The 16,591-nt window shown below is 46.2% G+C and overlaps 1 protein-coding gene across 1 annotated transcript in view; it reads left to right on the top strand.

Annotated features, from left to right (window-relative positions):
- The window catches only part of LOC308291737 (solute carrier family 12 member 5-like), a gene marked incomplete at both ends in the record, with an annotated part of 90,064 nt that overhangs the window by 45,874 nt on the left and 27,599 nt on the right, over nucleotides 1–16,591 (top strand). The window contains 13 exons of the mRNA XM_080733865.1: nucleotides 2,082–2,212; nucleotides 2,880–3,127; nucleotides 3,855–4,066; nucleotides 5,238–5,408; nucleotides 6,103–6,201; nucleotides 7,075–7,132; nucleotides 8,847–9,021; nucleotides 9,726–9,844; nucleotides 10,029–10,127; nucleotides 10,367–10,486; nucleotides 10,954–11,058; nucleotides 14,889–15,057; nucleotides 16,233–16,428. Coding sequence (XP_080589991.1) covers nucleotides 2,082–2,212; nucleotides 2,880–3,127; nucleotides 3,855–4,066; nucleotides 5,238–5,408; nucleotides 6,103–6,201; nucleotides 7,075–7,132; nucleotides 8,847–9,021; nucleotides 9,726–9,844; nucleotides 10,029–10,127; nucleotides 10,367–10,486; nucleotides 10,954–11,058; nucleotides 14,889–15,057; nucleotides 16,233–16,428 — 1,902 coding nt within the window. The remainder of the gene's footprint in view (nucleotides 1–2,081; nucleotides 2,213–2,879; nucleotides 3,128–3,854; nucleotides 4,067–5,237; nucleotides 5,409–6,102; nucleotides 6,202–7,074; nucleotides 7,133–8,846; nucleotides 9,022–9,725; nucleotides 9,845–10,028; nucleotides 10,128–10,366; nucleotides 10,487–10,953; nucleotides 11,059–14,888; nucleotides 15,058–16,232; nucleotides 16,429–16,591) is intronic.

The following is a 16,591-nucleotide window of genomic DNA, read 5'->3' as shown; positions in this document are numbered from 1 at the left end:
ACAGACAGACGCGTCGCGCTCCAGACAGACAGACAGACGCGTCGCGCTCCGTGCCAGCTATACCGTCAATTCATTTTACGCTTACAGTTAACGGGTGGGTCCATTTGGTTTCATTTTAGTTACAGATATAAGGTGGTCCACAACTCTTTAGCTGGGGACCACCTGGGATCCCCTCAAGGACCACTGGTTGAAAAGCAGCCATAAAGAAATGTGTCCTCCGCTTAAGGCTGTCCATATACAGTAACAGTCCATTGATGCCATTAATCCCTATACCCGTTTAATTAATTCATTGCATATTAAATAGGCCTAAGCAAAATAGGCAGTAATAAGCACTGGTGCAAAATGCATGTATGATTGAATAAAGCAAATAGCCTACTCCAAGAAAAAGTACAATGCGTTATATGGCCAGCTCAATAACAGACCTACCCAGGGAGTGTGTCTGTGTGTGTGGTAGGCTTCTGTGGTTGGTACAGTAGGTCAAAGACGCACAGGAAAGTAGCCTATAGACAGGAGGGTCCAGTTCAGTCCCCACACGCACACACCTTTCTCTATCTCCTCTGAATCAGAGGAGATATAGAGCACGACGCTACAGCCTCTTATTAATCAGAAACTCTGATTAATAAGAGCCTATTAGCGTCGTGCGAAGGTGCGCCTTGTCAGTAGCCTATATTCCATATCCTTCAGTTTTTGGCCGAAGATTGATAACAAGACAGACCCCGTGCAGCCAGAACCCGCGGAGGGTCGGGATTGGTCGCCAAACAGCGAAAAATAGACGATTTAGGCCTACAAGCACACAACGAGGTGTATGTCTATACAGACTCTACACAACATGCTTGCCGAGTTTGCAGATCTTTCGGGTGAGCGACGCAAAGCCATAGCCTATATAAAGCTTTGATTAGATTTGATAAATAAGCCATGTCACAGTGACCAATTGTAAATTTGCAACTTTCTTGAGCCTATTTATTGTTAAATCAAGTAGGCATATATAGACTATATTTATTGCTCCTGATAATTAACAAATTAAGCCAGCAATATAGCCTACATTACAGCTACGTGATTTCATCTGTTCTGTAGGATATTATTCAATCATTAATGCGGGGAATGGCGCGTCGTTGCTGTCAGTGGCTCCAGTAGGGCGTAGGGGGCTGCCCGGGGCTCCGGTGGGCCTGGCAGGCTGGCCCAGGTGCCCACTGAACGGCGGGGTGACAGGCGGTGGTCCGCGGGGCCCGGGGACCCCCGGAGGAAGCTCCGATGCTGCCTGGGTGTTGGCGCCGCCTCGGTGGACGCACAAAGCCTTATTGCTCGGTCAATTCTCAAGGGATTTTTCTAATTTTAAGTACTGTATCTGTGAAGTGTCTGTATTCATTCAATGTATATAAATCATGTTTTAATTGTCTGGAGAGAGAGAAGAGGGAGAGAGAGATGGAGAGAGAGTATGAGAGCAGGAATTAGTCATTAGTAGCCTATTACGCACCAGACCTGCGCCATAATAACAATTATAATAATAATTATAATAATAGCAATAATAAAGAGAGAGAGAGAGACAGAGACAGAGAGAGAGAGAGAGAGGGAGGGAGATGGAGAAAGAGAAGAGGGAGAGAGAGATGGAGATGGAGAGAGAGAATGAGAGAGACTGCGGGATCCGTGGAGGTCGCTTGCACACCCCAGGTCGGAGGGGGGGGGGGGGGGGGGGGGGGGGCGGTCGAAATGGGGGGGGGTCGAAGTGGGGGGGTGGTGCGCGGTCGAAATGGGGGGGGGTCGAAGTGGGAGGGGGTCGAAGTGGGGGGGTGAGGCGAGGTCGAAATGGGGGGAGGTCGAAGTGGGAGGGGGGGGAAGTGGGGGGGTTTCGAAGTGGGGGGGGGTCGAAATGGAAACCTGTTCCCCTGCACATGTACTGTATGTTTTGTTTCTTCTGTCTCTCTCTCTGTCTATGTAAAGTTTTGGTCAACTAGTCAACCATACATGTAGATGTGTGCAGTCAAAAGCTTTTGCAGACTTTGGGTAATACAGTAAAATGTACAAAGTTTAACTAAGCATATAAGCTGCTGTGTACTGAGTTGTGTTGTCCTCTGTGCACACAGCCGGTGGGGCGTACTACATGATCTCCCGTTCGCTGGGTCCGGAGTTCGGGGGAGCCGTGGGGATCTGCTTCTACCTGGGGACCACCTTCGCCGGAGCCATGTACATTCTGGGCTGCATAGAGATCCTACTGGTAGGTACCATGTACATCCTGGGCTGCATAGAGATCCTACTGGTAGGTACCATGTACATCCTGGGCTGCATAGAGATCCTACTGGTAGGTACCATGTACATCCTGGGCTGCATAGAGATCCTACTGGTAGGTACCATGTACATCCTGGGCTGCATAGAGATCCTGCTGGTAGGCCTGGCATCGCTATTACATTTTGCATAATCATCAAAATCATTTCCATGTCTCTCTTTCTGTCTATGTAAAGTTTTGGTAAACTAGTCCATACCTGTGGATGTGCGATTATGCGCAGTCAGAAGTATTTGCCGACTTTGGGTAATACAGTAAAATGTACAAAGTTTAACTAAGCATATATATATATTTATATATATAGGCTTCTGTGTACTGAGTACCAACATGTTCATATTAAAATGGAGAAAATCAACTTTATTATTGACCTTTCTCCGTCCCAGCAACACACTCTCGCGGGATCTACTGTAGCACCAGTAAACAGGACTTTCGCGAGATTTGGCGTCAGACGCCGGCGCCCACTTATAGGAGACCATGTGTGGGATTTGTGTCCCATTTCCCTTGTAGGAGCTACAATGGCCTATCCTATCCTCCTAAATTAAACAAAATCTTTGGTGGAATCCACGATAACGCCTCTCTCTGCACTCCCTTACTGTCACAGATCTACCTCCTGCCGCAGGCGGCCGTCTTCCGCCTGGAGGGCCTGGAGGGCGTGGAGGCTGAGCGGGCGCTGCTCAACAACATGCGTGTGCTGGGCAGCGTGGTGCTGGGCCTCATGGCCCTGCTGGTGTTCGTGGGGGTGAAGTACGTCAACAAGCTGGCACTGGTGTTCCTGGCCGCCGTCATCCTCTCCATCCTGGCCGTCTACGCCGGCGTCATCAAGAGCGCCCTCGACCCGCCCGTCTTCCCGTAAGCCATATGGGTTACCCAACTTTTCAGGCCGCGACCGGCATTGTGAGCTTGTCGATCGGCTATTTTCACATTGTTTGTCTCTTTCCCACGTAATATTTGCTATTAACCAATTTAGGACCTCACAAGATGGGAACCGGGTTGTTGTTGTTGTGTACAGCATATAGCAGCATAATTATTTTGTAATTTTTTAACGAATATTTGAAGTTAATCCGAAAACGTCATGTAGATTAGGATTTAGGTGCCATTTTTAGAATCGGCATCAGTCCTAAATGGGATAAATTAAAATGTAAAAGTCATTAAATTGTCACTTTAGAAATGTGCAGATACCCAACCCTTTACTGTGTTGGTTTGTTTACTGTTGAGTGAGAAAACAATGTTGCACAATAAGCTAATTGTCTACAGCGACCCCAAAGTCATCTCACCGAGACAGGATCTGACACCAAATTAAATTCTCTTTTCCCCCGAGCAAGCAGTCAGACGCTATTAGCTCAATGGTAAAACATTTCAGCACACACACAGTTACATAGTGCAGCTTTTAGTTTCAATTTAACGATCTTTCTGTCATTCTGTAATTTTCTGTCAAAAAAACGTATCATGAACCTAGTATCTTGATTTGAATTGTATCGTGAGTTGTGTGAATCGTTACATGCTTCATGGGATGAGTGATAGATAAAACGTATTTTTTAGTTCTCAAGGACTCTTCCGTTGTCTCCCTCCCTGGCAGGGTGTGTGTCCTGGGGAACCGAACGCTGGCCTCCAAGGGTTACGAGGTGTGTGCCAAGGTGCTGGAGGTGGACAACGACACGGTCACCACTCAGCTGTGGAGGAGCTTCTGCGACTCGGAGCACCTCAACGCCACCTGCGACCCCTACTTCACCAACAACAACGTCACCCAGATCCCCGGCATACCCGGGGTCCGCAGTGGCATCCTGGCAGGTATAAGAGCTGGCAGGCACGGCACACACAGACATCAAAGCTGGCTTGAGCCCCTGCCCTTTTATCCATCTGTAAAAAGTGCCCTCTCCAGCAGTTTTTACTATGGTGAAAGAAATGCAAATGGTCTCTTTCCATGCCATACCTGAAGGCAGCATTTAAGAGAATTGCCTTGTCCAAACTCTCCTGAACTTGAATGCAGATCTTATGTTGAAAGAATTGCCCTCTGTGCAGAAATCCATGCCGTTACACCACATCTCCAGTATTGACTTGATTATGCTTAGTTCAGTGTGGGATCAAGCACCGAAAATAGCCGACCTCCAAGCTATTTCCGATATTTTCACCAAAAGGCCCTTTTAAAAATGTCAGCCCCTGCCCCTCTAACAATCTCTGCACGTCCCTGAGAGCTGCCATAGTAAAGCAGTGGGTTTCAACCTTTTTTTCATATCAAGGTTCGTTATTCATTTGGCATTTGAGCCACGGAGCACCATTTGATGAGATGTATACACTTCTCTCAGACCCAAAACCAAGAATATTTTGCTATCGTTGGATACAATTTTATCCACTATTCCATGCTGTATTGGTGCCATAGGAGAGATAACAGGCAATCGTTGACCAAAATAACACATTTTCCACATTCTCTAATGTGTAGACTGATTTCCTCATGAAATTACAGAGGAAAAAAAAATCATTGAATTTTGTTTTTAAGAAATGTAGAAATTTTGTGTATTTTTCAGGAATGTTTTTGAAAATATTTTTTGAAATAGGCTACTGTAATAATAATAATAAAACAAAGGGACCCATAAAAACGTGTTTGCAACCCACAAATGGGTCCCGATCCAATGTTTGGAAAAATAATGACGTGTTATCTACAAGTTTCCAGCGTCCCATCATGCATTGCGTAGAAGGTGGGCTCGCAGCTGCGTCGCAGCCGAGCCGAGTGTGACGTATCGTAATCCCGACCGTCATTGACGGTCCCAGAATACCCGGATGAGTCCCACACATAATTCATCAGTAAATTCCTGCGGAAACAGGTGGATAGACAGGACCTTTAAGTAAAGTGTCACCACTGTGTTTTCCTCTCTCTGTCTGTCTGTCTGTCTGTCTGTCTGTCTGTGTCTCTCTCTCTCTCTCTCTCTCTCTCTCTCTCTCTCTCTCTCTCTCTCTCTGGTAGAGAACCTGTTTGGGTTCTACCTGGACAAAGGGGTGGTGTTGGAGAAGCGAGGCCTCCCGTCGGTGTCGGATACGGACGGCCCCGCCTCCGCCGGCTCCAACCGCTACGTCCTGGCAGACATCACCAGCTTCTTCACCCTGCTGGTCGGCATCTACTTCCCCTCCGTCACCGGTCAGCGCCACACCGTCTAGGCATTTTAGCAGGCACTCTTACCCATTTAGAACGGGTACACATTATTGTGTATCATTATTTTATGCTTTAACTATTGAAAAATAGCAGATATACAAGCTCACAGCGCGGCACCGAGTGCCGCTCTGCGAGCTTGTAGATCTACTATTTTTGAAAAATCGTGAAAATTTGAATTTTGACCCGAATCTATAAGTGTCTTTTGAATCCTTCTAAGGTTTTTGGAAAAACCCTATGTTTCCATGTCAGCAATCTGGCCAGCCATCGTCAAAGAAAAGGTCCTTTTCACTTAACTGGAGCTCAGTTAGTCTGTTCTTGAGAGACTACTATGTCAGTGGTTCTCAAACCTTTTCATGTGGAGGACCCCCAAAATGATATGTATTTGACCACGGACCCGCATCTAAAAATATTTCGTTCCAGGGACCCCCCAGAAGCAAAATTTGAGTTACAAACGTTCGCTTTGAAAATACATATATTCAAAGATTTGCACACATTTTCACGACTTTTTCAAAAATAGCAGATCTACAAGCTCGGTGCCGCGCTGTGAGCTTGTATATCTGCTATTTTTCTCTGGTTAAAGCATTCAATAACTCTAGGCCTAAATGGGTTAAGTCAAAATGTGGAGACAAGGTTTCTGCCCTTACATGAACGATGCGTAATGTCCTCCTCCTCCTCACAGGCATCATGGCTGGTTCCAACCGCTCAGGAGACCTGCGTGACGCCCAGAAGTCCATCCCCATCGGCACCATTGCAGCCATCACCACCACCTCCACTGTGTGTATCCTTCAGCTGGGCCCTAACCCTAGCCTTAACCTCACAAAACCTAACCTTAACCCTAACCACACAGAAAGTATGCCCATAACCCTAACCTCAAAACCATGCTCACCTTGGAAAGAGGGATTCTCCAAGGCAACTTGCTGACCTGAAGCCTGGCTTATACTTTCAGTTTGGCGCCAGTGTGGCTGATTTACAAGCTCACCATATGTTACATTCAGTGATTAATTTGTAATAAATTATTAGGTGACTGGAGCTTGTGAATCCGACTAAAAGTTACGCATCATTTCATCCACGGTCCAAATAGCCCAAAAATTAAAACGTATTGCAAAAATGAAAACGTAACGTAAACGTAAAAATGTCATACTCATCTGCAAAGAGAAAAGCCTGGTTACGACGTGAAGCTGACGGTGCTACTTCCGCCGGGAGAATTTCACCGGATGTTATTGTTTTTTCACAGTGTGGTGTATTCCCCGCTGGCAAAAAAAATAATTCTACTTCTCCCGACCCTTCGGTTGCGCTCGTAATAAACAATATCCAACAAAAACATGGATTCTGACAAAGTTACACCTATTAAGAGTGAGTTAAGAGCTACAATCAGACCTGCACTGCGTGACTCAACTTCGCTTAACCGCAGCACTTCCGCCACTTCAGTTATGCAGGCTTCTATTGAGGCCTCACACTGGTCTGCCTGGTTGTTTGCGAGGTTAACCGCGGACACACGCACTCACACACGCATGCACGCACGTGCACACACACACACACACACACACACACACACACACACACACACACACACACACACACACACACACACACACTCTACTGGTTGGTTATCCACTTGAACCCCAACTTAACTCTTAACTCTTTGTGTCAGACATGTCATGTGTTGTGCTGTTTGGCGCCTGTATAGAGGGGGTCGTCCTGCGTGACAAGTGAGTCTTCTTGTCTTTTGTACGTACATACCGTATGATCAGTGTTGGGGAAGCTACTTTGAAAGCGTCGCTTATACAGCTACAAGTAGCTCACCATGACCGTAGATTGTTCAAGCTCCTTTTCTACACCTGGTGAAATGTAGCTTGTAAAGCTACAAGTTACATAGAAAAGGTATCTTAGTTACTTCTCTTTTTTTTCAGCGTTGCATTTTGGGGTAAACGTGGGGAACCAGCTCATCTTACATAAATCAAGGGTGCGGAATCAGAAAAACATGGTTACTAAAAAGTTCGTTTTTGACCTTCTAATTTGCAAAACAGTTTTGCAGTAACTGTGCAGTAACTGTGGCTTAGCCAATCACAAGCCGCGGTCATCAAGGCATCGCCTACAGACATTATAGTGTGCATTTCCATAGTGCCTCATTAATTTTTTACAGAGATCCATGTGAACCAGTGTTCAGTTGCCCCAGGTTCGATTCCAGGTCTGGCAATGTGTTTAATAAGCAGAAGGAGCGAATGCATTCTCCGGCAGCGGCACCTGCCACGGAACTGCCACGGCAGGCACCGCCGCACGGGCCGGCAGTTCGACCGGCAGTCGCGGCAATGGGACCGGTGGCCGCCGCACGGACCAGTGATGTCAGTGATGATGTCCACCACATGATTGTAGATTCGACCATAAACGGCCATTCATGTGAAAGTCTGTGCGTGTCAGTATCTGTCAGTCTTTGTCCCTTTTATGCCCATATATGGAGATCCCTGATGGCATTAGTAGGACTAAGTCTGTGTTTGTCAGTGTGACGTAAATCAGTTGTCCGTGCACAACCTGCATTAATCAGCCTACATACAGCCTTGTAGAAACTACGCTGTGTATAATACGCTGGTGACTCTTCAGATAATCTAACCTGGTGTGTCTGCAGGTGACCTAACTGACTGAAACTCTTGTCACACTCTTTACAGTGAAAAGGTTTTTCTCCACTGTGTATACGCTGGTGAATCCTCAGTGCAACTAACCGACTAAAAGTCTTGTCACACTGTTTACAGATGAAAGGTTTTTCTCCTGTGTGGATACGCTGGTAAGACACCTCAGGGTGACTAGGGACCTCAGGGTGACATAGGGCGAGGTCGCGCCAATTCTTGGCCATCTGGCCAACCACAGTGTTTCTCTGACGATTCTAGTTGTTGTCATTAATTCTGGGGGGAGTTTGTTCATGTTTTTGTGAGGGTATCAACCCTTGAAGAGACGGGGAGAACATTCAAACTCCACACAGAAAGGCCCTATCGCCAACCCCACCTAGGGTTTGGGCGCTGATGACGCGGAGGGAGGAACACACCGCCCGAAATACTGAATCAAGCAACTTCAAAATGTGTGTTCACAAAAGCCTAATTAGATGCGAAAATGACCAAATGTTTTTTTTTTTTTTTTATCCCTTTAAGTCAGGGGTCTTCAACAGGGGGTCCGGGACCCCAAGGGGGTCCACAGAGTTACTACAGGGGGTCCTCCAAATCTTTGTGTGATAGAAACTTTTTTCTCCTTTTTTATATTAACCACTTGAACCCTAACTAGTACTGATTGTGCTCTCAAATGATGAAACTATATGGTATCTATGTCTATCTCTCTCTCAGCTAAGGGGTCCTTGGCCTGAAAACGTTGAAGACCCCTGCTTTAAGTCCATCCAGTACTTGAGTAAATGTCCTTTCCGTTGCTTCTCCTCCTCAGGTTCGGTGAAGGTGTCAATGGTAACCTGGTGATCGGCACGCTGGCGTGGCCGTCGCCGTGGGTCATTGTGATTGGCTCCTTCTTCTCCACCTGCGGGGCGGGGCTCCAGAGCCTGACCGGAGCGCCGCGCCTCCTGCAGGCCATCTCCAGGGACGGCATCATCCCCTTCCTCAGAGTGAGTCAGAGCACACATCATCCCCTTCCTCAGAGTGAGTCAGAGCACACATCATCCCCTTCCACAGAGTGAGTCAGAGCACACATCATCCCCTTCCTCAGAGTGAGTGATTTTTTCTTGCCCTGAACTGGGAACCAAAGGTGGGTGTGGCAATATTCTACAGGTTGGAAGATGCAGATATGATATAAACAGTGGCGAAAGCAAGCTAATTCATAAATAAAAGAAAAAATAAATAAATAAAAGTGAACTGTAACTGCCATTGACGATTGAATTTCCCCAGTGAAATGGACAGTTCGACTGGTCTTATTCAACACATTGCCAGGCCTGGATTCGAACCTGGGGCAACTGAACACTGGTTCACATGGATTTGCAATTTACAATTTAGGCATTTAGCAGACGCTCTTAATCCAGAGTGATTTACAATAAGTAAGGACAGCACAATGTCTACCAAGACAAACCGTCGCCGCAACATCTGAAATGTGTCGCAGTGTGACACATTGTGAGCTTGTAAGATCAGCTATTTCCAGGCTTACGGTTAAAAACTGCAAAATGCATACAAATAGAATTCATGAAATTGCTGTCTTAAAATGTTGATGTCCTCACACAAATATAGTAAATGTTTGTGTGTGTGTGTGTGTATGTGGGTGTGTGTGCATGCGTGCGTGTGTGCGTGCGTGCGCGTGCATGTGCGTGTGTTCTTGCAGGTGTTCGGTCACGGCAAGGCCAACGGTGAGCCCACGTGGGCTCTGCTCCTCACGGCCGCCATCTGTGAGATCGGCATCCTCATCGCATCCCTGGACGCAGTCGCACCTATCCTGTCCATGTAAGTGTCCTATACCAGGATTTCTCAAAGTGGGTGCCGTGGCAGCCTAGGGTGACATGACGCCAATCCAAGGGTGCCGGAGAATTTGTTAACTCTGTGCTGCACATAGCTCTGTGCCACCTCCCTGTGGCTTGCATCTCTATAACTCCCTCTCTCTGTCTGTCTGTCTGACTGTCATCTGTAGGTTCTTCCTGATGTGTTACATGTTTGTCAACCTAGCATGTGCTCTGCAGACGTTGCTGAGAACGCCTAACTGGAGGCCGCGCTTCAAGTTCTACCACTGGTGAGTCCACCAATCAGGTTCAAGTTCTACCACTAGTGAGTCCAACACTTCGGACATTTTTAAAATAGCCGCATCACGACGCATTGTGAGCCTGTATAGTGTAGATCTGCTATTTCCGAAAGATTTGTGTGCATTTTGAACTTGTGAAATGGGACGTTACTTTCACTAATTTAAGTGTATTTTGATGACAATACCGTCTCCCATTGCCTGAGTCTGTCTGTCTGTGTGTCCGTCCTCAGGGCTCTCTCCTTCCTGGGCATGAGCCTGTGTCTGGCGCTCATGTTCATCTGCTCCTGGCATTATGCCATCGTTGCCATGGGCATCGCCACCTGCATCTACAAATACATCGAGTTCTGTGGGTAAGCGACGGCCCTGTACTGTATGACCACCTGGCGTGATACGTGAATAACGATATATATAAATACTGGTCAAACATTGGACAAAATTGTCAAGTAATATAATTTTGAAAATTGCGAGGCGTTAGCTTGTAGATCTGCCATTTGTATTTGTGGAAACTAAATGTGTGTGTGTGTGTGTGTGTGTGTGTGTGTGTGTGTGTGTGTGTGTGTGTGTGTGTGTGTGTGTGTGTGTGTGTGTGTGTGTGTGTGTGTGTGTGTGTGTGTGTTGGGGGGGGGGGGGGATTTGCTAAATGCCTAATTGTAGAAATCATGAACCACGAGTGTAAACTGTCCTAAGGAAATGGACTCATTAAAATATTAAGGCTAGTCGAGTAGTGCTAATTGAGTAAACTAAAATGTATTCAATGAATATGACTTGAACTAAATCAAAATTTGCATGCGAAATTAACACTGGTGCTGTGCAACAGGGCAGAGAAGGAGTGGGGCGACGGCATACGTGGAATCTCTCTCAGCGCCGCGCGCTTCGCCCTCATGAGGCTGGAGGAAGGACCTCCACACACCAAGAACTGGAGGTCAGTACAAAACATGCTTTTCATAGCAACACAGAGACTTAACCTCTTAAGCCCCAGGGGGGTCCAGGGGAAAAATCCGCCTAAAATGTATGCCCAAATTGGAACAGTTGTGGACACAAAACTACAATGATTGTGGCTAATCTTGTCCCACCAAATGTCAGCTAACCCCTGAAAATTCACAAAAGCAGTGTAAAACATCACATTTCTCTTACCAAATTGTCCTGCTGTGATTATTTAGCTAGGAAAAGAGGATTGAAAAAGACCTCCGCCTATGGAAAATTTGCCTTCTGAATAGTGAATGAGCCTCAAGACCTCATTGAAAACATAAATATTGAAGAGAGAAATTGTTCACCAAGGTGTCATCAATTGATAGGCAAAATTGTATGAATATATTCCAAACTATGTAAACTCTACAGATGTTTTAGTGAAAGTAGTACATTGATGGTTGTGAAACAAAACGTTTTTTGGTCTCAAGGTACTTAAAGCCCTTATCAGAGTCTGCGGTGAAGAGCCTATCACCGCAAATTTTAAGTGTAAAGCTATCCACTTAAAGTGAGAAAATAAGTGGAGGCCATCATAGTCAGTCACGGTGAAGTCCTAACACTGTGACTGACTGGTCTAGATCGACCAATCAGTGAACGGGGTGATGGGTCGATCTGTCTGAAAGTAAAAAAACAGAGAGATGTGTCACCGCGAGTAATGACGTAATGTTGTAGTTTTATCACTTAAAAAGACTACACCGCGGTGAATAGCTTATCACCGTGGTGCCTATGATAGGGGCTTTACTTTATTATGCAACTCAGGCAAATGTCTCACAGTGGAGTTAGCGACCAGATTCCTCTGTCAGTCTGTTCAGAGAAAATAATTCCTCAACTACATACCAATGCTCAAATAGGCTCAATACACAGCAGCCATGTGGAAACTGGAATGAAATTGGGCCCTTCCTTACATCGTTCACAGGTGTTACCAGTGGTACTGATTAAGGCTCTGGGCGGGGTTGCACCACCTCACACTAATGGCTCGAACACACTGCACGATTTTGCGTGGTCGGCGAGGCATCAGATCATTAGAGTATTTCACACTGAACGATTGACTTTCTTGAAATCGTCTAGTTGTGGTTTTCGCCGACAAGCTTGATCACCGACAGATCACCGACAAGGGATCACACACTGCCAGATATTTCACCAGGATGCATCGCCGATCCATAGCCAATTTTGTTTTTAATTCTAATTGTGCACGAGAGCGGGAACTAATGATTTCCCCCTCTCGCTGCACGCACACACGCACGCACACACACACACAACCACATTAGGTGCGCAATAGGCTCTGAGCGTCATCCAAATCCGCCCGCAAAATTAATCAACCATTATCCAACCGCATTAATTATATGATTTATATCATCCAATTTACAGAACCAAACGCAACAGCCATAATGTCAAATTATTCATATTGCCTGGTAGGCTATTCTCAGTTTTCTTAAATCACAGAAATGGATTCAAGCCTACAGAATGTCTGTTCGTCTTTTTTCCTTTTTTTTAATGAATCGGTGATTCGCTGCATTGCGAGAGGAGGACGCTCTAATAAATGAACTTAAATATGCAATAGCAGCAGTAAACACAGTTGTCAACTAAGCCTATGCTACTTCAAACTTGTAGGCCACTGTAAGCATTTTTTTTTTTTATGAATGAATGAGTTCAACTTCTCACACAACAGACAGGCAGACGGGACGGGAGGAGGAAGGCAGGATTCGGAATGCACGCACATTCAGGCGCGCGCGCGCGCGCGCACACACACACACACACACACACACACACACACACACACACACACACACACACACACACACACAGATAGAGACAGCACCGCAAGGCAGAGAGAACGAGAGAAAAAGAGAGAGAGAAATGGATCCCCACTGTACAGACTAGCCTACAGTGAAAATATGCACAAGGGAGCTATAAGGTTTAACTTTTTAGCACGGCAAACAGCGCAAGGCACGCTGATCAGTGCGCTGATGGCTTGAATTTAAGTGGACACAGCTGTAAGTTTTGGTTATACACATTTCATCCCGGTTATCCAATATTAATTAATAATTGAGTGACAGAGCTGCTATAGATATAGAAACGCTCGGTAAGCTGTCGGCGAGGGCTGGAATCGCGCACTGATTTGCTCAGAGCCTTTCATACACAGCGAGCAAAACGATCAGCGAGCAAAGCCCGATCACGAGTCAGATCACCGTTTTTGTCGGCGAGCGCCAAAAATGGTCGGCGACAGCACAATCGGCTCAAAAATTCGGGCAGTGTGTTCGAGCCATTAGTTCAAACGTAGCCTAGTTGTAACGTAAATGGCTTCTAAGTCAAGACTTACGCATTACTAAAATTTCAGCTGTTGCACCACTCTAACATATCTCTAAGTAACTACTAAATATTTACACCAGCCTTTAGGCAGCACTAAGTCCTTACTAAGTAACCTATGGGAGTAGCCTAGAGCAACTACACTACTAACGTGGCAGACAGCATTATATCGGCTATTTAATTAATTCAACAATGAAACGAGTCAAACGACCCATCTGTTTAAAACATACATACATTTCGGCCATTTGAAAATAGCCGATCTACAACTACAAGCTCACGATGTGTCTGCTATTAATAGAGTATTTCTATATTGCAGGATTGATAATTTTTTCATTCATTTGAGTACTTTTCAACCACTGCATATATACAGCACAACAGCGAATTGAACGGTGCGCTCTCTTCCCCTGTGTCTCCAAATATGCGTTGCCCTGCGTTACTTCACAACGGGGAAAAATGTAGGTGGCCAATATAATTTGTGATACAATCCGTTTGCAGGGCAGTGCGCAGGGATGCGCTCGCCCTGTGCACGCATATCAGTGACTTGTGTACATGCCAGTGGAGAGACAGAGCTCTCTGTTGACCAAAGACGATACAAGCTTTGCTTCCTTTACTAGAAACAGTTCGTTTTCATTGGATTCGGGAGCTATGATGTCATTTTATTCGACTATACATTACTTTAGGAACAGTCTACGCATTACTAGTTATGTTATGCCTTAAGCAGTCGTGGTGCAACACCTGTTAGTAACTCACTTAGTTACAAACTAACTAGTAGTTACTAAGCCTCTAGTAAGGACTTTACTCCCTAACTTAGGGCAGAACCTACGTTCTGGTGGTGCAACTGGCCCCTGGTCCATTGGTGCATGTTGGCTCACTGGAAACCTCAAAGTGCGGTCCAGCGACCCCCATGGTTCCTTGGGGGCGGCATAGCTGAATGGTTAGGAGCTGAATGGACCCTTACGGCTGTGTGACTCTGAGAATGTACAATGGAACCAAATGGACCTTACGAGTGTGTGACTCTATATATGCACTCTCAGAGTTATGGGGGGCCCTTGAAATTAAGAAGTTTGAGAACCACGCAGTGCTACACTCAACAGAGCCTTTAATAATAATCATTGGTAACACCTTAAGGAAGGGGCCCGATTTCTTGCCAATATGTCTGCTGTGCATAGAGCCTATAGACCGATTTCCTGAGCGACACACTGTAGAGGGCGACCGCGGTGCAGTCTGCCTGACGGGAGGAGACAGCTGTCAGTCTGCTCTACTAACTCCATTTAACCTAAAGTGTATTATCATTTCCTTGTTGAAATGAGTCATTAGTCACTGTCCCTTGTCCTGTGTGTGTGTGTGTGTGTGTGTGTGTGTGTGTGTGTGTGTGTGTGTGTGTGTGTGTGTGTGTGTGTGTGTGTGTGTGTGTGTGTGTGTGTGTGTGTGTGTGTGTGTGTGTGTGTGTGTGTGTGTGTGTGTGTGTGCGCGCGTCAGGCCTCAGATCCTCGTGCTGGTGAGCATGGACGCCGAACAGAACGTGGAACAGCCCCGCCTCCTGTCCCTGACCAATCAGCTGAAGGCGGGGAAGGGCCTGACCATCGTTGGCGCGGCGGTGCAGGGAACCTTCCTCGACAACCACGCTGACGCCCAGAGGGCCGAGCAGGTACTGTAAACACTAAATCGAGCAACTTAAAAACTGTCCGGGGTGCTCCCAAAAGCCTGAGGAGACGATAAAATGACCGAAACGCATTGATTCGCTCCACGTTCGCTTCGAGCTTGTAGATCTGCTACTTTTGATGCTTTTATCTGAAGCTGTATGATCAAATAGGCTATTCATTTATTCAAATAAATTATAATTTGGAGATAGGAGGTTTTTGCCCCGGCAGCGACATTATAAAGTTTAAACCAGTAAGACTCCCTAATTGGGAGATAAGCGACCGCCAGGTCGCATGCACAAACTGTAGTAGCCAGTCAGGAGGGAATATGGGAAATGGGACAGATCCATGTTGATGACATGACTTTAGAGATACCGTGTACCACTTTGCGTGATTTTAGGGCAAAATCTGTAGGAGCAGTGTCCAAAAATGTGTTTTGCAAGAATCGGCCTCATGGTGGCACTAGAAGAGGGCCATGTGAGAAATGAGGGGTGAAAAGTGTGTCGTGACGGACAGACAGACAGACAGACAGACAGACAGCAGGTGGAGGTTTTGATAGTAACTGCGACCTGACAGTCGCAATTAGATACAAGGTTTCCGCCTGACAGCCAGGATTTGCACACTTCCTGCATACTGTATACCCTCCTCACAACCTGTATGTTTTTTGGGGTACCCCCCATAGGGGTGGGCGATATGGAAAAATACAATATCGCAATATTTTTCCAAGCTGTATCACGATACACGATCTTATCACGATTCTTTTTCATGTTGGTTTTTATGGTTATTTTTCAAGTTACTTAACAGTACAACCACCTACATGGTAACAAAAACTAAAGGAAAAAGGAGTAAAAGACCATTTAGTGGTCCTCAAAGTGAGGTTTAGGGACTCTCTGAGTTCCTTTTGGGAGTTCTAAATTGACCCTTACAAGTATGTAACGAGTAATGAGTTAAGGGGAGACCTTGACATTTTAAAGTTTGAGAACTACCGATTTAGACCAAAATGCAGGTTTAAATTCAATTCTGCAATGAATCTCTGTATTAACAATTCAGCAGGATTTTTTTATAAGACTCCCTCATTGTATCATTATGATACATGAAAAGGCTTATCGTGGAGACGTGGTATCATCTCTCTCAGCGATATTTATCAACATATCGCCCACCCCTAACCCCCCCCATAATGCAGGCGCTACGCAGGCTGATGGAGACGGAGAGGGTGAAGGGCTTCTCCCAGGTGGTCCTCTCGTCCAACCTACGGGACGGGACGTCCCACCTGGTCCAGACGGGGGGCCTGGGGGGCCTCAGGCACAACACGGTGCTGCTGGCCTGGCCGCGCCACTGGAAGGAGGCCCCCAACCACCAACACTGCAGGAACTTCATCCGTGAGTCCAAGCGTTGCACAGTCATCTTCTAACACAGTGATGGGCAACTTTGATGATGGAGAGGGCCACTATATTTTCACACTCACTCCAGAGGGCCACATTGCATATACAGTCAAAAATAGCAAAAGTAGACGATCTACAAGCTCAAAACGTGTTGTACTGC

The sequence above is a fragment of the Nannobrachium achirus genome, assembly GCF_963921795.1.
Source record: "Nannobrachium achirus genome assembly, chromosome: 9".
NCBI lineage: Eukaryota > Metazoa > Chordata > Actinopteri > Myctophiformes > Myctophidae > Nannobrachium > Nannobrachium achirus.
The sequence above is the reverse complement of the archived record's forward strand: the minus strand, read 5'-3'. Positions and strand labels throughout refer to the sequence as shown.